We start from the raw sequence: 18,831 nt of genomic DNA, 5'->3' as shown, positions 1-18,831 counted from the left end.
ATAAAATGTCGGTAATATTGTACCTGGTACAAGCTCAGTAATTTCCACGTTTTGTTTTAGACCTATAATAATTGTCAGGCAGGATTCATTCTTCTGCTTCGCTATTGCTTGCTTTTCTCATTAAGTCCGCCTTCCTGTGCTGTCATTGGCCCGGTTTTTCGTTCACTGTTTATGCAATGGTTGGGCATTCTCCTTGCCAAACATTATAGCAGCCACCCTTCATTGATTTACGTGACAGAATTCTTGTGTAATTTCTCTGCAGTACTTCACCAGCAGGCTGAAGGACCCGCCCAGCGAGCTCTCCACCAATCAGACGGCCAACGGCACGCTGGATGGTGGTGACACCCGGAACGTCCTGGAGTCCAAGTTCAACAACGTGATGACGCTGTGCGCCATGGTGCCTCTGCTCATCTTCACCTGCCTCAACTCCTTCATCCACCAGAGGTAACCCGCGCCTGAAAAGTGCATGCAAAAGTCTTGGGTCACCACCAGCATCCATTTTGGCAGCTAATATTGGGATGTATACAGTTTTACAATTGGCGATGGGGCTGAGGACGCACCCATTAATTCTCAGTTAGGCTCAGGATAAAGATGGATTTTTTTTTCACCCTCCCCAGAATCATAATGGCACCAGCCGTGTATTCCTCATCTTCCAGGAACCAGGAAGCAGTCCTGATAACTAACAAACACATGGATAAATTCATCAACTACTCCACTACTACTAAATTAAAGATCAATAATTTTCTTCAAATGTTAATTTTGCAATCAAAAAATTAGAGACGCATTTTACTAAATTTCCTTGATCAATTATTACATAAAAATCACATTTTCCCCACTTCAGGTGCATTCTTTTCCCCAAATCAATTCATCTGTTAACCATTTATTTTTAAGGGTAATGTTGTGAAATACGTTTGAAGTGATAACAAAGTGCTTTTGGGTCATAGTTGGTGGTATGTTTACGGTTCAAACTGTAATTGTAAACATTTTTATTGGGGCCAACAACTACTCGCGGTTGTGCGCTATTCAGGGTAGGGCTTAGCCCCTCTACCCCAGGGAGTAGGGGGGGATTACTGTACTGTGAAGGCGCTGTTTGCACCTACTCCCCCAACATTCACGCCACTATAGGTGAAGTGATCTGTGTGGGTGTGTCTATGGAATGTTTGCTTTAATTTTGGTCAGATTATGAGATCTGTGATTGTTTCTGTACCCAAATATACACGCAGGAATGTTATGTTCACACAGACTACTTTTACTCTACTATCGTGTAGCTCAACATTTATATGCTGATGGTTTGTGCTCAGGATCCCTCTGAAGCTGCGCATTTCGGGCAGCCTGTCGGTAATCCTGGTGGTCTTCCTGCTGACGGCGCTGTTTGTCAAGGTGGACGTGACCCCGCTGCCCTTCTTCACCCTCACCATGATCAAGATCATCTTCATCAACTGTGAGTCCCCAAGGCACAAGTTGAATGGCGGTCTGAGTTCCATTGTTAACCAAAACAGCAGCGACGTAAGCAGTCTCTCAAATGAGTACAAGCGTGGAGACTTAACTAAGGTTATAAATGTCGTATTTCAAATCCTGTGTGATCTGCCATGGGACTTTTTGTATGTTGGTTGTTTCTCTACATTTCTCAAATAATATATTGGTTATTGTGACCTATCGTTTTTTTCTGTTAGCATACCAACTGCTAACATATTAGCGTTTCCGCAATTCCCATGAGAAATAATATAAGATTTTACATTGGGCCCTGTTTTCAGGTATGATCTGCCTTGGCACCTTTTGTACTCTGGTTATTTGTCCACATTTCTCCAGTAATATACTGGTAATTGTGACTCATCTTGTTTTATGTTACCATAGCAACTAAAATGTTAGCATTTGGTCAATTCTCACTGGAACTAGTACCTGACTACAGGCCAAGATGTAAAACTCAGCCATCTGACACTGTGTTATTTGTACTGTGGTTGTTTCCCTCCATTTCTTCTAATGATCTAATTCAAATCTAATTTTCACTAGGAATTTTTCAGTTTGAATATTATTACAAAAATGTCCCTCCCCCCATTGCAGCTGAGTAAATGAGCACCCTCGGCCTCTGACAGACAATCTTTGCGTATACTTTCAAATATCTTACAAGCTGTTTCCACTCTTAAAGCTGAACCTAACAAATAATAAATCTGTGAGAATGTATCCTCCCTTCATTATTCTTCTGATAGCCTTTCCACTTCCTCATTTTCACACTGTAAATGATGATTTCCACATGTTCTCAGGCCCTGTGAAAACAACCAGACAAGCTCAGCATCATTGGGTTCCTTGCAGAGTGTGTGATCTCACGCTGCGTGTTTGTTTGTAAAGAGCAAGCCTCAGCTGCGCCATGTTTGCTTGAGACTAAGAAGAGGCTGTGGCCTTGAAGCTTTATCAGCGCTTGCACATTCCTGCCATTTTGACATTAACAATTTATATTTGAGCACGTGTTCATGTGAATTGTTTTTCCGCCCCCTAGGTCCACTTCTTATCGGCCTTTGCCTTTGTTGTTTTTAATTGACTCGAGAACGTAACTTCAATATGTGATGTCTTTCCCCCCTCAGCGTTCGGGGCAGTTCTGCAGGGCAGCCTGTTCGGGCTAGCAGGGATCCTGCCCACCTCCTACACCACACCCATCATGAGCGGCCAGGGCCTCGCTGGGACCTTTGCCGCCTTCTCCATGATCTGCGCCCTGGCCTGTATGAAACACACAACGCCACGCAACACCAAATGCAGCACAACATGCAACACTAAAGACCGCACTACACCAAACACCACTCAACAACACACCACTAAACGTCATACAACACCAAACGCCACCCAACCACACAACAAAAAAACAAATGCCACCCAACAACACAACACCACACAACCAAACCCACTTAACGTGACACCAAGCACAACACAGCATCAACTGCAACACCAAATGGCACACAACACTAAACACCACTCAACACCAAACACAACACAACTCCAAACACGACACCAAACCAATGCCGCATAACACCATACAAGACTCAATACCACACGGCACCAAACAACCACATGACACATCACCAAACATAAAACCAAACACCACACTTCAAACGACACAAAAACGATCACACGATAGTAAACCAAGCACAACAGCGACGCTGCTAACAAATATTAAGCATCTTGAAGCTAGTCCTTAAATCAAAGCAAATGTGTTCCTGGATGGCTTTTCAATGCGAAATAATGGGAATAATCTGTTCCAGTGTCATCACTATCGTCATCATAAAAGTGTAAAGAGGTTCTCTAAAATCATTTTAGCTACCACCGATGACATGTAGCAAGTGTGTAAAAGTTAGCTATTGTAACCTCTCTGTCCCGTCTGCTCGGGACAATGTCTTAAATGGACTGTGATCTTTTTGCAGCCGGCTCGGCATTGCGGGACAGCGCCTTCGGCTACTTCATCACAGCCTGCTTCGTTATTCTCATCGCCATCATCTCCTACCTGACTCTGCCCAGGATGGTAAGGCCTTATACTTGTCTTGTCTTGTCTCCCCCCTGCTCCTGGGATTGTACCGTTATAGCTGTTGTTATTGTGGTCATCAGGAGTTTTTCCAGTACTACATGGAAAGTAACGGGTCCAGGTTGTCTGCTGATGACGAGAACAAAATGGACCTTCTCAGACAAGGTACATTCCTGTTAATTCATTTGCCCATACGTATTAATAAGAGCGGAGCGTTCACTTGTCCCTCAGAAAATGGAAAGAAGCATCCAATGGCGAGTTTGAATGAACACGACGGCAAACCGGACGTGTCTGTGGTCAAAATCTTTCGCAAGGTAAAAAAAAAAAACAATGTTGTTTTTCTTATACATGATACTTCTTAACAAAAATAATCAAGTAAAATGAAAAATAATGTGTGAAGTACAATTTATCCACAAAGTTACAACAGAGTAAATGTTGCACGTTACTACCTGCTGACACTAGTCACAAAAAGTAAGATACTGGTGAGCGTAAAAGGCGGTAAATTTATAGTAACTTTACTGTACATTACACTTGAAAAACACAAAATAAGTCATGTAATGAATATTGTCGTTGTGGATGAAGATCTGGGTGATGGCTCTGTCAGTGTGCTTCATCTTCACCGTCACCATCGGGACGTTCCCGGCCGTCACCGTCGAGGTCAAGTCCACGGTGGCCAACGGAGGCAGCTGGGGTGAGTCTAAATCGTCTGGGATCAAACTGACACTGTGGTAAAAACCTTTAAATGTGTTGCCAGTGTTTTAAGTAACATTCTGTACCCTGTATTACAGAAGTGCAAAACGACTGTTCATATTTTCAGTGTTACAGGCCTTGTTTTAAGTAATGTAAAAAGTAGTTAGCCAGTGTTAAACATCACATCACATTTTAACATTTGTGACTGTCATTTAAAGTAAAACAAACCCTACCTTGACCTGGACAACACGCGATGATGATCAGTAAGCTAGTGAATGGCACTTTACTGAGCTGGTAGCCATTTTGTATAGACACCAGTCGTAATTGTTACTTAGCTTTCCCTCTTTTCAGAAACCTACTTCATCCCAGTGTCGTGTTTCCTCCTCTTCAACGTGATGGACTGGGCTGGCCGAAGTCTGACGGCCGTCTGCATGTGGGTTAGTATTGAACTCGGCTCACATTGATCAGACGCGCTCACAGACGCCATTGTGTTGTATCCTCCATGTTGGGTGCTGTATGTGTAACATAGTGGTACCTTGATTTACAAGTACCCCAAGTGCCAAAAAGCGATGCGTTTGTTTGTGCATTAGCCTGGCAAGGACAGCCGGTGGCTCCCCGCTCTGGTGGGCATGCGACTTATGTTCGTGCCGCTGTTCATGCTGTGCAACGTGCAGCCTCGCCACTACCTGCCCGTGCTCTTCTCACACGATGCCTGGTACATCGTCTTCATGGTCCTCTTCTCCTTCTCCAACGGCTACCTGGCCAGCCTCTGCATGTGCTTCGGACCCAAGTGAGCAAAACGCCAGTGCCGTTCTAAGATGATATGAGCTTAAGTGAATGCTGTATGTGCGTGTTTGTATACAGGAAAGTGTCACAGCAGGAGGCGGAAACGGCAGGGGCCATCATGGCCTTCTTCTTGTCCCTGGGCTTGGCGCTGGGGGCCGCCCTCTCCTTCGCCTTCCGTGCCATCATCTAAAATGGCCGCCGCCACGTACATACGACAAAGCGCACATACACACGACACGTAACGCCATCCGCTCTTTCCGTGACCGCGGGAGAAAGCCGCCGCTGAGAGAAGACCAGAGACACCCCCCCCGTTCCTCCCCTTGGCAACTATATAAGCTAAGAAAGCGACTGACACCTTTAAGCTGACTGGTTGTTTCCCAGCATGCAACCTGGTAACCATCAATGATGATGTTTTTTTCTTCTTCAAATTACGACTGAAATCATGACAGACTGACGATTGTATGGCAAGAGCCTCGATTATAACTTATTTGAGACATTTTACGAATGAGGCTCCTTTCACTATGTACTTATGGGCTATTTTGTTTTATTTTTGTTTGTGCCAAAAATACTTGTACAAATGGGTTATTTAAAGCCACAGAAAAGAGAATCAAATTAAAATATTACATTTTTGCAAGCCTATGAGAGAAATTTCAAAAAATGGCACAATTTTCATAATTAAGTAGTAATATTTCGAGTCATGAGAATAAAGTAATATTCTGAGAAGGAAGTTATGAGGGAAATAAGTACTTTTATTTCTGAGATGTCACACGATTAAAAAAAAACGTTATTCCCATAAAATTATAGCTGTTGAAAAAAATATATGTTTATATATTCTGATGTTGCATTATTATTTTTGTGTTCCTTTAAAATGGACCGCAAATAGATGGGAAAAACTAGGTGCCTTGCTGTAAGGGTATTATATTAGCACGAGTGCTAATTCTAAGCAATTTTCCACTGACATGAAATGTTCCACCTGGTAATGACACTGCCGCCATTTTCTTATCCAATATTTTTGTATATTTTTACCAACTCTCCCGAGTTTATTTTTATATGGTTGTCAATAGCATAGACCATGTTTTACTGGTGTCTGTATTCGACGGCATGAGATGCATAGAATCTTTAAAGCGCAATTTGTTTTGTGTACAGGAGTTCGCATCATGTTCACTTACAATACAGGACAATAAATTGTATTTTTAAGACTTTGGCGCCCCCACACGTCCATTTGTGCTACCACAGTTCAACTCGCGTAAGCAAGGTGCCTTAAATTTGCGGCTTTAAAAAGACCAAAGGCGGAAGTGCGTCTTAACTATTTATTCTTAAGGTAAACACTTCATTCAAAAATAAATTACCGTAAATGTTTTTAAAAAGGTGTACAGGCATCATCACACCTGCGCCCAACTCAGCCGATCACATTTTCTGTCGTCCAAACTTCTACAGCAGCAACACGACAACGGGAAAGGTAAATTATGTCAAACAAAAACAGCCCTGATTCGCTATAAAATGTATACAAAGTTTATTTAAATATCTAATTCCAACATGCATGCTAAAATGTGTGACAAAACTGGCGCTTGAGGTGATTCAATGAGGCTGCTACTTGCTTATTGGCTCCTGAGAATTGAACAAGTGCGACTTTTAAAAAGGGCAAAAAGTCACATGTTGGTTGATTACAGTTTTAACACAATTTGTTACAAACCATTGTTGGTGAAAATTATTACAGAATGCCTGTAGTTTTGTCCAATAAAAGGGAGCGGCGGGGGCTAGTGGCTAATTAGCTTGAATTAGCAAGATTTAGCTTTAAACTTTTTATTACACCTTGACCGTTCTCGTTAATTAGTTACAGTGCATATAACTACAAACGTTCATTATATTAAAAATAAAAAAAAAAGGTCTACACTTTGGGAGACACATTTTAGCTTGTAAGCAAAGATAAAAGCCAGTTAAAGACTTCGCTAATCTTAATTTTAACTGCTTTTCATGTGTCAAAATGTCAGCCAGGGAGCAAATTGAGTGTTTATTCAAAAATAAAACTTTGGGAGAGAAGCCTTTTCTCTTGCCTCCTAAAGCTTTAAATGCTTACTTTTAACATGGTACGGCAGCTAGTGGCTAATTAAGCACTAAAAGCAGCGGCAATAGTGCTAATTTACAGTTGCTAGCTGTCAAGTGTTTTATTGATTAATTACAGTGGATAAAAGCACACTTATGAATAGAGAAATGGTGGTTGGTCTAAAACCTTTGAAGCCTGTTAACCTTTTTCTTGGAAGAAATACAACTCAAGGAAAGCCTTTTTAGCCTGCTAACAGCCAGCTAAAGTGTTAAACATGTTCAATGTCACTTTAAATCAACTTGTCAAAATGTCAGCCAGGGAGCAAAATGAAATATGGGGGGGAAAAAAACCTACTACTTCATGACAAGCCTTTTAGTCTGCAAGCGATGTCATCAAAAGCCTTAGTTGCTCAATATCACTTTTTTTTTAACCATGTCAAAAATGTTTTCAAATTAGGAGCTTTTCTTTAGCGATAAAACAAGTGAGGGACATAAAGATATATTAAGGATGAAAAAAATACAACTTATGGAGAGAAGCATTTTTAGCCTGTGAGCAGCTAACAGCCAAATCAAGTCTTGAACTTGCTCAATGTCACTTTTAATTGGCTTTATCGTGTCAAAATGTCAGTCAGGGAGCAAATTAAGCGTTTCCATTAAGAAGTAGTTCATTTCTCGTACTAAGTGCGACATCATCGAAGGCAGCGCAGTTGAAAATGCTTCTCCAGGTTCTTTATCTTATTTTAGCGCCATGCAGGATAGGACTACAAAATATTTCCGAGTGTTAAGCTCTGAACTCAAAACACAAAGGCTGGCCCTTACAGTTTCTATTGATGACAATGCCACAAGCATACAAACGCATATTAACGTATAGAGTGTGATGTCATCACTTCTTAATGCTTGCATCCGCCCTCCATTTTGTTTCCTGAAGACCTCGATGGGAGTAGTTGTGCTTTCAAGGCAACGCATTTGCGTCCATTGTTGAGAATGAAGAAAAAGTTTTGTTTTTGGCAAAAGGCCACTGCAAGCTTTGGTGTAGATCTACTCGTCACAGTTCTAAGGACATGAGGAAGAGTGATTTGATGAGGAGGAGGAGGGAAGTGCATCAGTGTGTCTTTAACTTGGTGTTTTGCTGCTGCTGTGAAGAAGAGGAGCCGCCGCTGGGTTCGGTCAGGCTGGCTTTGAGCGAGTTGACCACCGTCTGCCGCACGCTGTCTTCCATGTAATGTTCACTGAGCGGCTTGAGAACCTACAGCACAGTAAAACACAGGCACAATACTCAGCAACGCTTCCTGCCAAAAAGTGAGACGGTGCGTCCAGAGACACTACATTTAAGTATTACCATCAAATAAAATTTCCTGTAGATAATGGATTGTCAAAATATATACTGCACATACATACTGTATTTATTTTTACAACTTTAAACTTGGAGTATTTTTTTTAAAACATTTTACATACATATTGGATTTCAAGTTATACATTGTATTCATCAACATACTGTATTTAAAAAAAAAAAAAGAAGCTTATTCACATACATACTGGATTAAAAAAAATAATAATTAAAACAAAATTGTAAAAAAACCCAATTCAGGTGAAGTTGGAATGTTATCTATTCATCCATTATCTGTACCGCTTATCCTCACTAGGGTCACGGGCACACTGGAGGATATCCCAGCTGACTGGCGAGAGGCGTTGTATGTCCTGAACTGGTCGCTGGCCAATCGCAGGGTACATATAAACAACCATTCGCACTCACATTCACACCTATAGGCAATTTAGTCTTCAATCAACCTAGCATGCATGTTTTTGGGATGTGGGAGGAAACCGGAGTGCCCGGAGAAAACCAACCCAGGCACAGGGAGAACATGCAAACTCCATTCAGGCGGGGCCGGCATTTGAACCCCGGTCCCCAGAACTGTGAGGCAGATGTGCAAACGAGTCGGTCACCATGCCGCCGTTGGAATGTTGTGTAATAGGTAAATAAAAACAATCCATCCATCCATCCATTTTCTTTAGCGCTTATCCTCACAAGGGTCACGGGCTGCTGGAGCCTATCTATCCCAGCTATCTTTGGGTGGGAGAAGGGGTACACCCTGAACCGGTCAATGATTTGCAAATCCTTTTCAAACTATTCAATTGAAGCCACTACAAAGACAAGATATATAATGTTCAAACTGCAACTTTTTCCACTCTTTTGAATTTGATGCCTGCAACACACTTCAAAAAAGGTGGGACGGGGGCAATGTGTTACATCACCTTTTACATCACGCTGTTGTAAACCGTGCAGAATGTGGCTTGGCATTGACTTGCTGAAATAAGCCAGGACATCCCTGAAAAAGACATTGCTTCGATGGCAGCATATGTGGCTCTAAAATCTGTTGTGTACCTTTCAGCATTAATGGTGCCTTCACAGATCTGCATGTTACCCATCTGAGATGAGCTCGGGCCCAGATAAGCCGGCGGCGTTTCTGGGTGTTGTTGATACAGTGTATATGGTTTTCGCTTTGCATGGTAGAGTTTTGACTTGCATTTGTAGATGTAGCGACGAACTGTGTGAGCTGAAAATGTTTTTCTGAAGTGTTCCTGAGCCTGTCAGGGATGCTCCTTTTATACCAAATTATGACACTCCCCTTTCCAATTAACTCATTCAGTGCCAGCCCTCCCAGTTAACATGGATGTTTGAATTCTAAAGCAGTCAGTGACACTGAATGTGTTAACCTGTGGAATGTTCCAAACAGGTGTTTTTTGGGCGCATTCTTCAACTTTCCCAGTCTTTTGTTGCCCCTGTCCCAGCTTTTTTGGATGTGTTGCAGGCATCAAATTCAAAATGAGAGAATCTATTTGAAAAAACAAAAACAAACAAAAAAACCAATCAAACAAAAACAAACAATAAAAACAATCAGTTTGAACATTATCTCATTTTTGTAGTGTCTTCGGGTTGAAAGGGGTTTGCAAATCATTGTACTCAGCTTTTTATTTACATTTTACAACGTCGCAACTTCATTGGAATTGGGGTTAGTACTTAAAACAATTACCGGTACTATACCTACATTATATATACTTTTAAATTAGAGATTTAAAACTATTTGTACCTTCATAGTTTATATTTTAAATACTGTATTTATATATATATATTTTTTTTTTTTTTTTGCTTTGCTTTAAGAGTTTATTTGGACTTTGGTTTGGGAAACCATAAAAAAAAAAAAATTAAAATCAAAAGGTAAAACTAAAAAACAACAACTAGTGTCCTTGAGCATGCGCAAGACACCACCAAAATATAAAACTGAATCCAACTGATGAGGTGTCTAAAACACAACACACTGTAAGATGAAGACTAATAGCAACCGTGAGATTCTGCCAAAGGCCTGGCCACAGAATCCAACGCCTCCTGCCCCAACGTGAACAAACAGCTAAAAGTGTTGACGCAACAAAGTGTAGTCTTAGTGGCTCTTCCTTTGGCAGTAGTTGTTGTTGGGGGGTGAGAGCCCCGGCGCTCCCAACGCCAGCAGAGCGGCAGGCCACGCCAACGGCCACGCCACACCCCTCGTCACGCGCTCGCAAAGTTTGGAAAACACCTGAGGAGCACAGCGGGGAGGAAGAGGAGCAGTTACCCACGAGACCCAGGAGGAAGATCCAAAAGGATCATATCGGGAATAAAAGAGGAAGAAAATGGAGGAAATGGCGGGAGGAAGTGAAGAAAAAAAAAGACAGGAAGTGAAGGCCGGATGAGGAAGGGAAGGGTCTTTGGCTGTCAATGTTTGTTTTACTAAGGGCGTACTCACTTTAAAAAAAAAAAAAAATAATAATTTAAGGATTATTTCTAGTCATTTTGTTTTTCTAAACCCCCACTAGATCCCAGTCGTGCATTAAGCAATTATTTTAATGGGTTATTAGAGTATCCATCCATCCATCCATTTTCTGAGCCGCTTCTCCTCACTCGGGTTGCGGGCGTGCTGGAGCCTATCCCAGCTGTCATCGGGCAGAAGGCGGGGTACACCCTGAACTGGTTGCCAGCCAATCGCAGGGCACATAGAAACAAACAACCATTCGCACTCACAGTCACGCCTACGGGCAATTTAGAGTTTCCAATTAATGCATGTTTTTGGGATGTGGGAGGAAACCGGAGTGCTTGGAGAAAACCCACGCAGGCACGGGGAGAACATGCAAACTCCACACAGGCGGGGCCGGGGATTGAACCCGGGTCCTCAGAACTGTGAGGCTGACGCTCTAACCAGTCGTCCACCGTGCCGCCGGGTTATTAGAGTATATAGGCAAAATCTAATTTAGAGTTGTGACTTCAGTGTACACCATGAAGGGCAGAGGTTGCCAACTAATCTCCAGTTAATAGTCAAGAATAAATGCCTGTGAGCATTGTTGCATGTTGTTTGTATGAGTTGCTGCTCAGTGTTAAAGTCGCATTTATTTTTGTTTTTGAAGGTTTATAGTTACCAACACTGATCCAAAATTTTCTTAGCTCATCTAACAGCGTTAGATAAGCTAAGAAAATAGCTAGATAGCGTTTCACATTATATGTTAGCATGAAACTAGCCGACTTTAGACAAAATTGGTTTGGTTGAACATTTTGTTCAACATTTTAAATATACGTTTTCTGTGTCAGTTTTACAGTAAACTTCAAATAGGAGTGACTAATAAACAGCTTGAAGAAGCAAGCACGCGTTGCCTCTTGCAGAACTGTGCAAGCATGAATCTGTTTGTTGTCTCAAAGTGATATATGATAAACTCCCATTTCTTGACATTGAGAGAGTGGGAACAGGCACCAAGGAGTACTTTAAAAAGTGTTATAAGTTTAAGTGTGTTTAAATTTGATTAAAGTGGGTGGGAATGTGGAAAACAGTTTTTATCTTTTTAAATGTGATCTGTATTGCAGATTTTCACCTAACAAGTGGGCTTCCGTGATAAAAAGTGTTTCACTGTAACTGGCAAGAGGAGTGATTACAGCAATTATCTCATACATTGCACGCAAAAATATGCCCATGATCGACAGGATTATTTGCAGTTTTTTTTTTTTTTTTTTTTTTTTATAAGCGTACACTGTGACTGTTATTGTGAATATCTGGTGAGCAGAACATGGTACATTAACATCCTAGTGAGAATACGCCCTATAACAAATAGTTGTTGATTGGAATACAGAAATTAATGTAAACAATACCCTTTTCCACTTGCAGGATGGTATATAAAGGAAAACCAAAAATGCTCGTCAATTCATGCTTATAAATAAACATACCAGTTCCCACAGCGTCTCGGCCACCAGGTCTATCATGGTTCCCACTTCGCGGAACTCTCCAGAGTACTTGACGTACGCCCACGTGCACAGCGACAGGAGTGCCAGGGCCATCAGCAGGTTGGCCAGCGCCGCCAGCGTGCTCAGGCCCACAAAGCCCGTCACGCCAGACACCACGTAGGCTGCGAACATGACGGCGAAGAGCGTGGCGGGCGTGCGCGCAGCGTAGAAGATGTTCTTGCCGTCGTTGTGTTTGCAGAAGTTGCCGAAGGCCTCGTCCAGCTCGGCCTCCAGCTGGCTCTGGTAGCGCTGGCAGAACTCGGCGCCGCCCATCTTCTTCACCGAACGGAAGTAGCGTACAGAGTGCTCACGGAATTCGTCGTGGCAGCGCTCCAGGTCAGCGGGGGCGATGTATGGCTTGTCGCCACCGCACACCTGAAAGACCATGTACACTTTAGTAAGTGTACAGGCTGGGTTTTAAGTAACATTTCAACACTACCCCAGGTAAAAATAGGTGAAAAAACCCCAAAAATAATGTAAAACTATTCATGTGAAGAGGCCTGACAGATGCATAATGTAGAGGGACCAAGTAGGTGAAGGCACGATACTGTCCCCTAGTGGCATCTGATAACTATTGGTGGAATTCACAAGTGTTTGGTAGTAAAATTAGTTGTCAAGTAACCAAAATTCTGACTTCGATAATATACCTACCTGCATTAAGTATCTTAATACAATACTGAAACAATACTCTGGCAAAAAACACAAAATTTAATAATGGATGACAAAAAATAACTCAAAATAATAACTAATTTTTTTATCAAATCATAAGAAATAGCCAGTGGAGGATTATTAGAAGAAATATATACAATGTACATCATTTGTTTGCATGACATTTATACTTTTGTATAGCCTATATGCCGTTCACACACTTGTTAGCTCTTTCTTAACATTAGTCATGTTATATTTTAATCATCTCTGTATGTATGGAGGCAAACCTTAGTTTTCATATATGCCCATCCATTTGATTCGTCATATTCATTTCATATTTTTTTCTGTATATTAACTATCATTATTCTCCAAATAATGTGTTTGGTAGGTAATATTTTTGGATGTCTGAAACAAATTGTATTTCATTATTTCCTATGGGAAATATTGTTTCAGTTTTCGTACGATTCGGTTTTAGTCAAGCTTTCTGGAACGGATTGAATTATAAAAACTGGAAATAATAAATAAAAATAATAAAGTTTCAGGGATGCAGTGTTGTATCATGAAGCTGGGACACGCAAACGTGACACAGTCCAAAATGCTCTTCATGGAAAAAGGTATTAGGACACACAATTCAATTCATATCATATCATATCATCATTCAGTAATGATGTCAAAGTCAGCTGGGATAGACTCCAGCTCAACTACAATCCTAGTGAGGACAAGTGCTATTGAAAATGGATGGGTGAGTGTTAACATGTGCTTGATAAAATCTGTGTTGCTCCTAATGTACTGAGAAGCCAGACCAGTAAGTTCCATTACTGTGGCTCTGGGCATATCACAGAAAGACATGGCTGTCTTAGGAGGTTTAACCGTAGCCAATGACATGGCCAGTGAGTAGAAAAGCAATGGATGTCAGCTGTTGTTCATTCATGTCATGACAACACTTTCAATGACGTCACAATGGCTACTAATTGTAATCGGTTCTCTTTTAAATACGTCAAGTGGTCTTCTGCTTCAATTCCTCTGCCGTAACGCACGTCCTGACCTGCTCCATGTTTTTGCTGTACATGTCTTTGGCTCCTGCTACAGCAGTCAGGTTGTTGGCTTCGGCTGTTGCCTGGGAAACCGCAAACAAACATTCGTAATCCTTATGGAGCAGCACAACAGGTGAGAGGTTTTAAAAAAAAAAAAAAAAAAAAAAAAGACAGCAAACCTGCAACATGGACTTTGGATGAGGCAGCTCTTCACCTTGATAGATCTTTATGTACGCCTAAAGGTTGTTAGAGTTCATATTAGTAATAGAAGGGTGAAAACTTGATCTTCTGTTACAGTCATTTCGTGGGATCTCTGTGTAAACAAGGTACCTTGAAGTACTCAACAAGATCTCGACAAGTGACTTTGTTGCCGCCGATCTCTTTCACCACCAGTCGTTCGGGGTCCAGCAGCAGAGGCACCAGCCGCGACAACGCCCGCTTAAAATCCCCGTCAATGTCTGTAACACACACTGATGATCTACTCCTTGTGACGCACATCACAATGCGTATTTTACCGACTTTACCTCTCAGCCGTCCATCAAAGTAGGGGTTGGTGGAAACCTTGAGGCCCGGGTGAGGCAGCAGGAAGCACCCGATGTTGGAGAAGCACGAGTGGATGTGCTTGCGGACATTCTGCAGCTCCTCGTGCTGGTTCTGCTTCACCTGTGTGAGTAGACGGCATCACACTTGTCACATTATAACCTGCTAAGGGGCACATTTTAAGTGGGGTACACATATGACAACAATCGGGCCAAATTTGAGCATTTTCCCCTTCCTTTCGATCAAAGTCAGCAAAGGTCCACTTGTTGGAGGTCTCGAATAGTTTATCCTGGGCATTGATCCTATGGTGTGGGTGTGTAAAGAGGGAATAGTCCTCCCCAATCGGTCGGGGCCAACAATCATAATTGTTAAACCTGTTCAATATTTACGATGGAAAATGTTTGTGAGTGGTCAACACTGACTTGTGCCGAGCCAAGAAGCCAATTAGGAAGCTTGTGCTGTTGCCCAACACAAATAGGGCAACCGGTTTTGTTGAGTAATTGTATAATGTGTCTCACAAGTCATTCACCACAAGAAAAATGAAAACAGTTAGCAGAGCTTCTTCTATTTCTTCTTCTACTACCACTTTTTTTATCTGTTTGCCCCATGGCACCATGCTGCCTCTCACAGGACACTCTTGGTACTACACACCACAGCTGGTTAGGGGAGGAGACTTGCTATTGTTAGTGGAGATCGTTGTGTGTGGTGTGTTGCGTTGGTCACCGAGTGCACCACACCCTATAAAAGCAGTAAGAACACACTTGCAGATTGTTTCTGACTTTGTGTGGCTTCTCTCATGTTTAAATATCAAGTTTAGACGTTAAACATTGGCGTGTGCTTCTTAAAACATCACACATGGGCCAAGTCTCACCTGAAGTCGCTTCTCCAAGAAGGCGTTGCCTCCCTCCAGGCCGTAATCGTGCTCATAGGGGAAACTCCAATCCCGAATCAGGAACATGAGGGACTAATGAACAATGTAAACATCATTTTTAACAAGATGAAAAAAACAAGCTTTACATAAAATAGCTTTGTAGTCAAAATTTTGGAGACACTTGGATGAGAAGGTGTGTCTATACTGCATTTGTGGTGAGCACCTGGAAAGGTTTCAAGTAGATCTCTTCCATGGCGAGACGGCCATACTCTGTGAAGAGCTGCATGAGGGTGGAAAAGACAAATTATAACCAACTGTAGTTAGGGGAGATTTTAAAAAGATGACACTAACTTGAAGATGCTGCAGGTCGTCTTCCTGAATATTTTGCGAGAGATTGTACACCTGAGAAGAAAAATAACCAGAATTTTGTCCAGAATTTTCTGTTACGAGGGTGAGTGTTTTAGGACTAACCTGCACAGAACTGGTCATTGTGCTGAGGGCAAACACAGTGGCACAGTCCTTGATGGTGGACTGGCTGTCAAAGGCTCCCTGCGTGTCCACGAGGAGGACGGCGACCTTAAAAGCAATAGCGTTAACAGTGACGCATCCTCTCATTTCAAAGATGACATCCTCTCCTTGTGAGATTGTGCAGGTATACCTGGCTGCCATCCGGCTTATTCACCACAAAGACTTCACTCCAGACTTGAATCCCTGTGGTCTCCCTCTCGCAGCCTCCTCTCCAGGTGAAGCCAGTCAGTGGCTCGTCATCACCTCCAATCCACTGCTTATTTTGCTGATGATGCATGGAAGCAAAATGAGAAGAAAGGTGAACAAACACCATGACCTGGAAATATTTCAGACACGTGAGGCGATGCACTAGCCATTAAGAAGTATGTTTAAGCAGGCCTCCAGAGCAAATAAGTGATTTACAAGTCATGCGCAGACATTGATTCCTGTTGATGGCTGTGCTTCACACACCATCTTGTGATTGAGGCAAACCCTTTTTTGTGGGTTCAATAACTATCAAAACCCCACTTGAACCTCAATGTTCATGTCCTTACGAGAGATGGACAAGGTCAAGAAAGAGATGTAAATTTTATTTTTATTGATTTATTTTTTAAATCGTAAACTTGACATCCATCAATTTTCTATACCCTTATCCTATTCAAGATCACAGGGAGTTGGAGCCCATCCAAGCTGACTTTAGGTGAAAGGCAAATTGCACCAAACACTGGTTGCCAGTGCATCACAGGGCACAGAGACAGAAAACCATTTCGTTTTCACACGGTCACGGAATGGGTATCAAAACCACACTGTCAGGTGAGTAAAACACTATACCATCAGTGACTACAATCTTGACAATCAAGTGGTATTTCGTCAGTGTAACATTCAAAACTTCAATGCGGCAATGCAAGCAAATCAAAACATAGAGCAGCTAACAGTGGTGGGCCAAGTTTTACTGACCCAGTTGCATTGCTGCCTAAACGGGCCGCTGAAGAAATTTTGACATGACATAAATACTTAGTCACTCACCAATGGAAACTCGATACTGCTAAGATGACTGACTTAACATATCTGTGTTCTTCTGCATAAACTGCCGAAAGCATGTACTGTATGTTTTACAGTGTCATGTTGACATTGTTCAAGATAATGTTAAAGTTGGCTGGTGACCAGTCCAGGATGTAGCCCCCTCTGGCCCAAAGTCAGATGGGATAGACTCCAACTCACATGTGACCTTAATGAGGACAAGCGATATAGAACATGGACGAATGATAATTAGGCTTATTATCTCACTTTGCTACAGAGCAAAATGGTCCTTTAAAAAACATACTGGTGCTTCCAGATTAGACAACACATCAACCGTTAACCTTGGACTGAAGCCAACCAGCAAGTGTTGTAAATGCCGACATGCTTCCAGCCATGATTGTCCAAAAACTGTATTTTTGTCTTATATTCTCAGTGGAGACAACATGTCGAGTTTGTCATAGGACCGTGATGTTCTGGAATGGGTTTGACACCATGATAGCGCTAAAGGTAATGTTCACTAAAAAAAGAGAGCACAGTTTGAACTACAAAATGACAATCTTGTGTATATATTTATATACTCCCAGCTTGGTTATCCACAACAAAGCATTTAATGTTTACCTGCTAAGAAAACTGTACATCCATTCCTGTTTTCTATTGCGCTTGCATGTCCTCATTAGGGTTGCGGCAGACCTGGAGCTTATCCCAACGGACTATGGACGAGAGAAGTGGGGTACACCCTGGACTGGTTGCCAGCCAATTATAGGGCACATATTGACAAACAAGCATTCCTATTCACACCTACAGACGACTTAGAGTCTGTAATGAACCCAACATACATGTTATTGGAATTTGGAGGTAGCCAGAGGACAATAACCCACGTGAACACAAGGAGACTAATGCAGACTCAACACAGGAAGACGGATGACATTCTAATCCGGAACGTCAGAACTGTGAGCTGGATGTGCTAAACAAAGTCACTGTGCCTGGCTAAAAAAAATTATATGATATATAAATGATACGTTCCAATTAGAGAAATAAACTTAATGCCATGTTTTCAAATGACTAATATAGACGCAAATTGATAAATAATCTTCCCATCACGAATTCAGAAAGGCTTGTGTTCACATAGCTGTGAGAATTTCACATTCCAAATCATGCGTTGTTACAGTGGGTTTGAAAGACCACATGGCTGTAAGGTGATCCTGCTTGCCATGTATCACTTTCTGTTATTCATGTCAACAATCATCATCAAAGCATCATTTGACAAGCACACGTGTTAAAACTAATAATACGTGCGTGGTGCTCTCACCTGATTGTACATGTAACGCAGCATGAAGTCCAGCAGGAAGGATTTTCCCTTGCGGAAGGCACCAGCCACTGATACCACCACCACATTGAGATCCCGCACGTCCTCCTGCAGCAGGATTTTTTCCAGCGCGGAGGCATCCAGCTCGAAGCTGTGCTCGTCCTCATTGGCCAGCAGGATCTGCACGGGCCGGGCCTTCTCATCCTCCTCATCCTGATGACACCAGACATTAAAAAGGACATCTTGAACAGCAAGGTCTATACGAAAGAGTCAAGTATGTGCATGTGGAAACCTAACCTGTAATTCCTGAATGCCTTCATCGGGCGAAGGGGTGAGGCCGGCCCCCGTGGCCCAGTCCGAGTTCATCTTCCCCAGAAGTAAGTCATCATCAAGGTCCTCTGGTCTGGCTCGAGCAGGCCTGTGACTGTGTCGAACGACGGTGACATCTTGGACTCCACTCAAGCCTTTGAGAAAAAATGTGAGGTTATCTCTGCACTATTTAAGCCACACTACATGTATATGGGCAATTTTCACGGCACTCGATTATTTTATTCAACTACGGTGCAGGGATCTAGGTCA

The 18,831-nt window shown here is 42.2% G+C and overlaps 2 protein-coding genes across 5 annotated transcripts in view; one reads left to right on the top strand and one right to left on the bottom strand.

The window, feature by feature from the left end:
* The window catches only part of LOC133409372 (equilibrative nucleoside transporter 1-like), a 19,637-nt gene extending 13,454 nt beyond the window's left edge, over positions 1 to 6,183 (top strand). For both annotated transcript variants that reach the window (XM_061689236.1, XM_061689237.1), the window contains exons 4-13: positions 263 to 444; positions 1,302 to 1,441; positions 2,580 to 2,714; positions 3,411 to 3,508; positions 3,592 to 3,673; positions 3,740 to 3,822; positions 4,091 to 4,199; positions 4,550 to 4,635; positions 4,789 to 4,988; positions 5,063 to 6,183. In XM_061689236.1, coding sequence (XP_061545220.1) covers positions 263 to 444; positions 1,302 to 1,441; positions 2,580 to 2,714; positions 3,411 to 3,508; positions 3,592 to 3,673; positions 3,740 to 3,822; positions 4,091 to 4,199; positions 4,550 to 4,635; positions 4,789 to 4,988; positions 5,063 to 5,174 — 1,227 coding nt within the window. In that variant the 3' untranslated portion in view covers positions 5,175 to 6,183. The remainder of the gene's footprint in view (positions 1 to 262; positions 445 to 1,301; positions 1,442 to 2,579; positions 2,715 to 3,410; positions 3,509 to 3,591; positions 3,674 to 3,739; positions 3,823 to 4,090; positions 4,200 to 4,549; positions 4,636 to 4,788; positions 4,989 to 5,062) is intronic.
* The window catches only part of LOC133409371 (atlastin-2-like), a 23,221-nt gene continuing 10,109 nt past the window's right edge, over positions 5,720 to 18,831 (bottom strand). Inside the window, exons 2-15 of one of the 3 annotated variants that reach the window (XR_009769399.1) lie at positions 18,550 to 18,716; positions 18,256 to 18,465; positions 16,078 to 16,212; positions 15,891 to 15,995; positions 15,771 to 15,821; positions 15,643 to 15,699; positions 15,420 to 15,512; positions 14,533 to 14,671; positions 14,339 to 14,466; positions 14,188 to 14,244; positions 14,020 to 14,091; positions 12,270 to 12,701; positions 10,370 to 10,599; positions 8,186 to 8,273 (exon numbers count right to left, since the gene is read on the bottom strand). Coding sequence is in view for 2 of the 3 variants with exons in the window: in XM_061689233.1 (XP_061545217.1) it covers positions 8,130 to 8,273; positions 12,270 to 12,701; positions 14,020 to 14,091; positions 14,188 to 14,244; positions 14,339 to 14,466; positions 14,533 to 14,671; positions 15,420 to 15,512; positions 15,643 to 15,699; positions 15,771 to 15,821; positions 15,891 to 15,995; positions 16,078 to 16,212; positions 18,256 to 18,465; positions 18,550 to 18,716 (1,790 nt within the window). In the remaining variant the exon portion in view is untranslated. Of the gene's footprint in view, positions 8,274 to 10,369; positions 10,600 to 12,269; positions 12,702 to 14,019; positions 14,092 to 14,187; positions 14,245 to 14,338; positions 14,467 to 14,532; positions 14,672 to 15,419; positions 15,513 to 15,642; positions 15,700 to 15,770; positions 15,822 to 15,890; positions 15,996 to 16,077; positions 16,213 to 18,255; positions 18,466 to 18,549; positions 18,717 to 18,831 lie in introns of all 3 variants that reach the window. The other 2 variants (XM_061689235.1, XM_061689233.1) reach the window with 2 other exon arrangements.

The sequence above is a fragment of the Phycodurus eques genome, chromosome 11 (assembly GCF_024500275.1).
Source record: "Phycodurus eques isolate BA_2022a chromosome 11, UOR_Pequ_1.1, whole genome shotgun sequence".
Lineage (NCBI taxonomy): Eukaryota > Metazoa > Chordata > Actinopteri > Syngnathiformes > Syngnathidae > Phycodurus > Phycodurus eques.
Note: the sequence above shows the minus strand (reverse complement) of the source record. Positions and strands in the feature narration are given on the sequence as shown.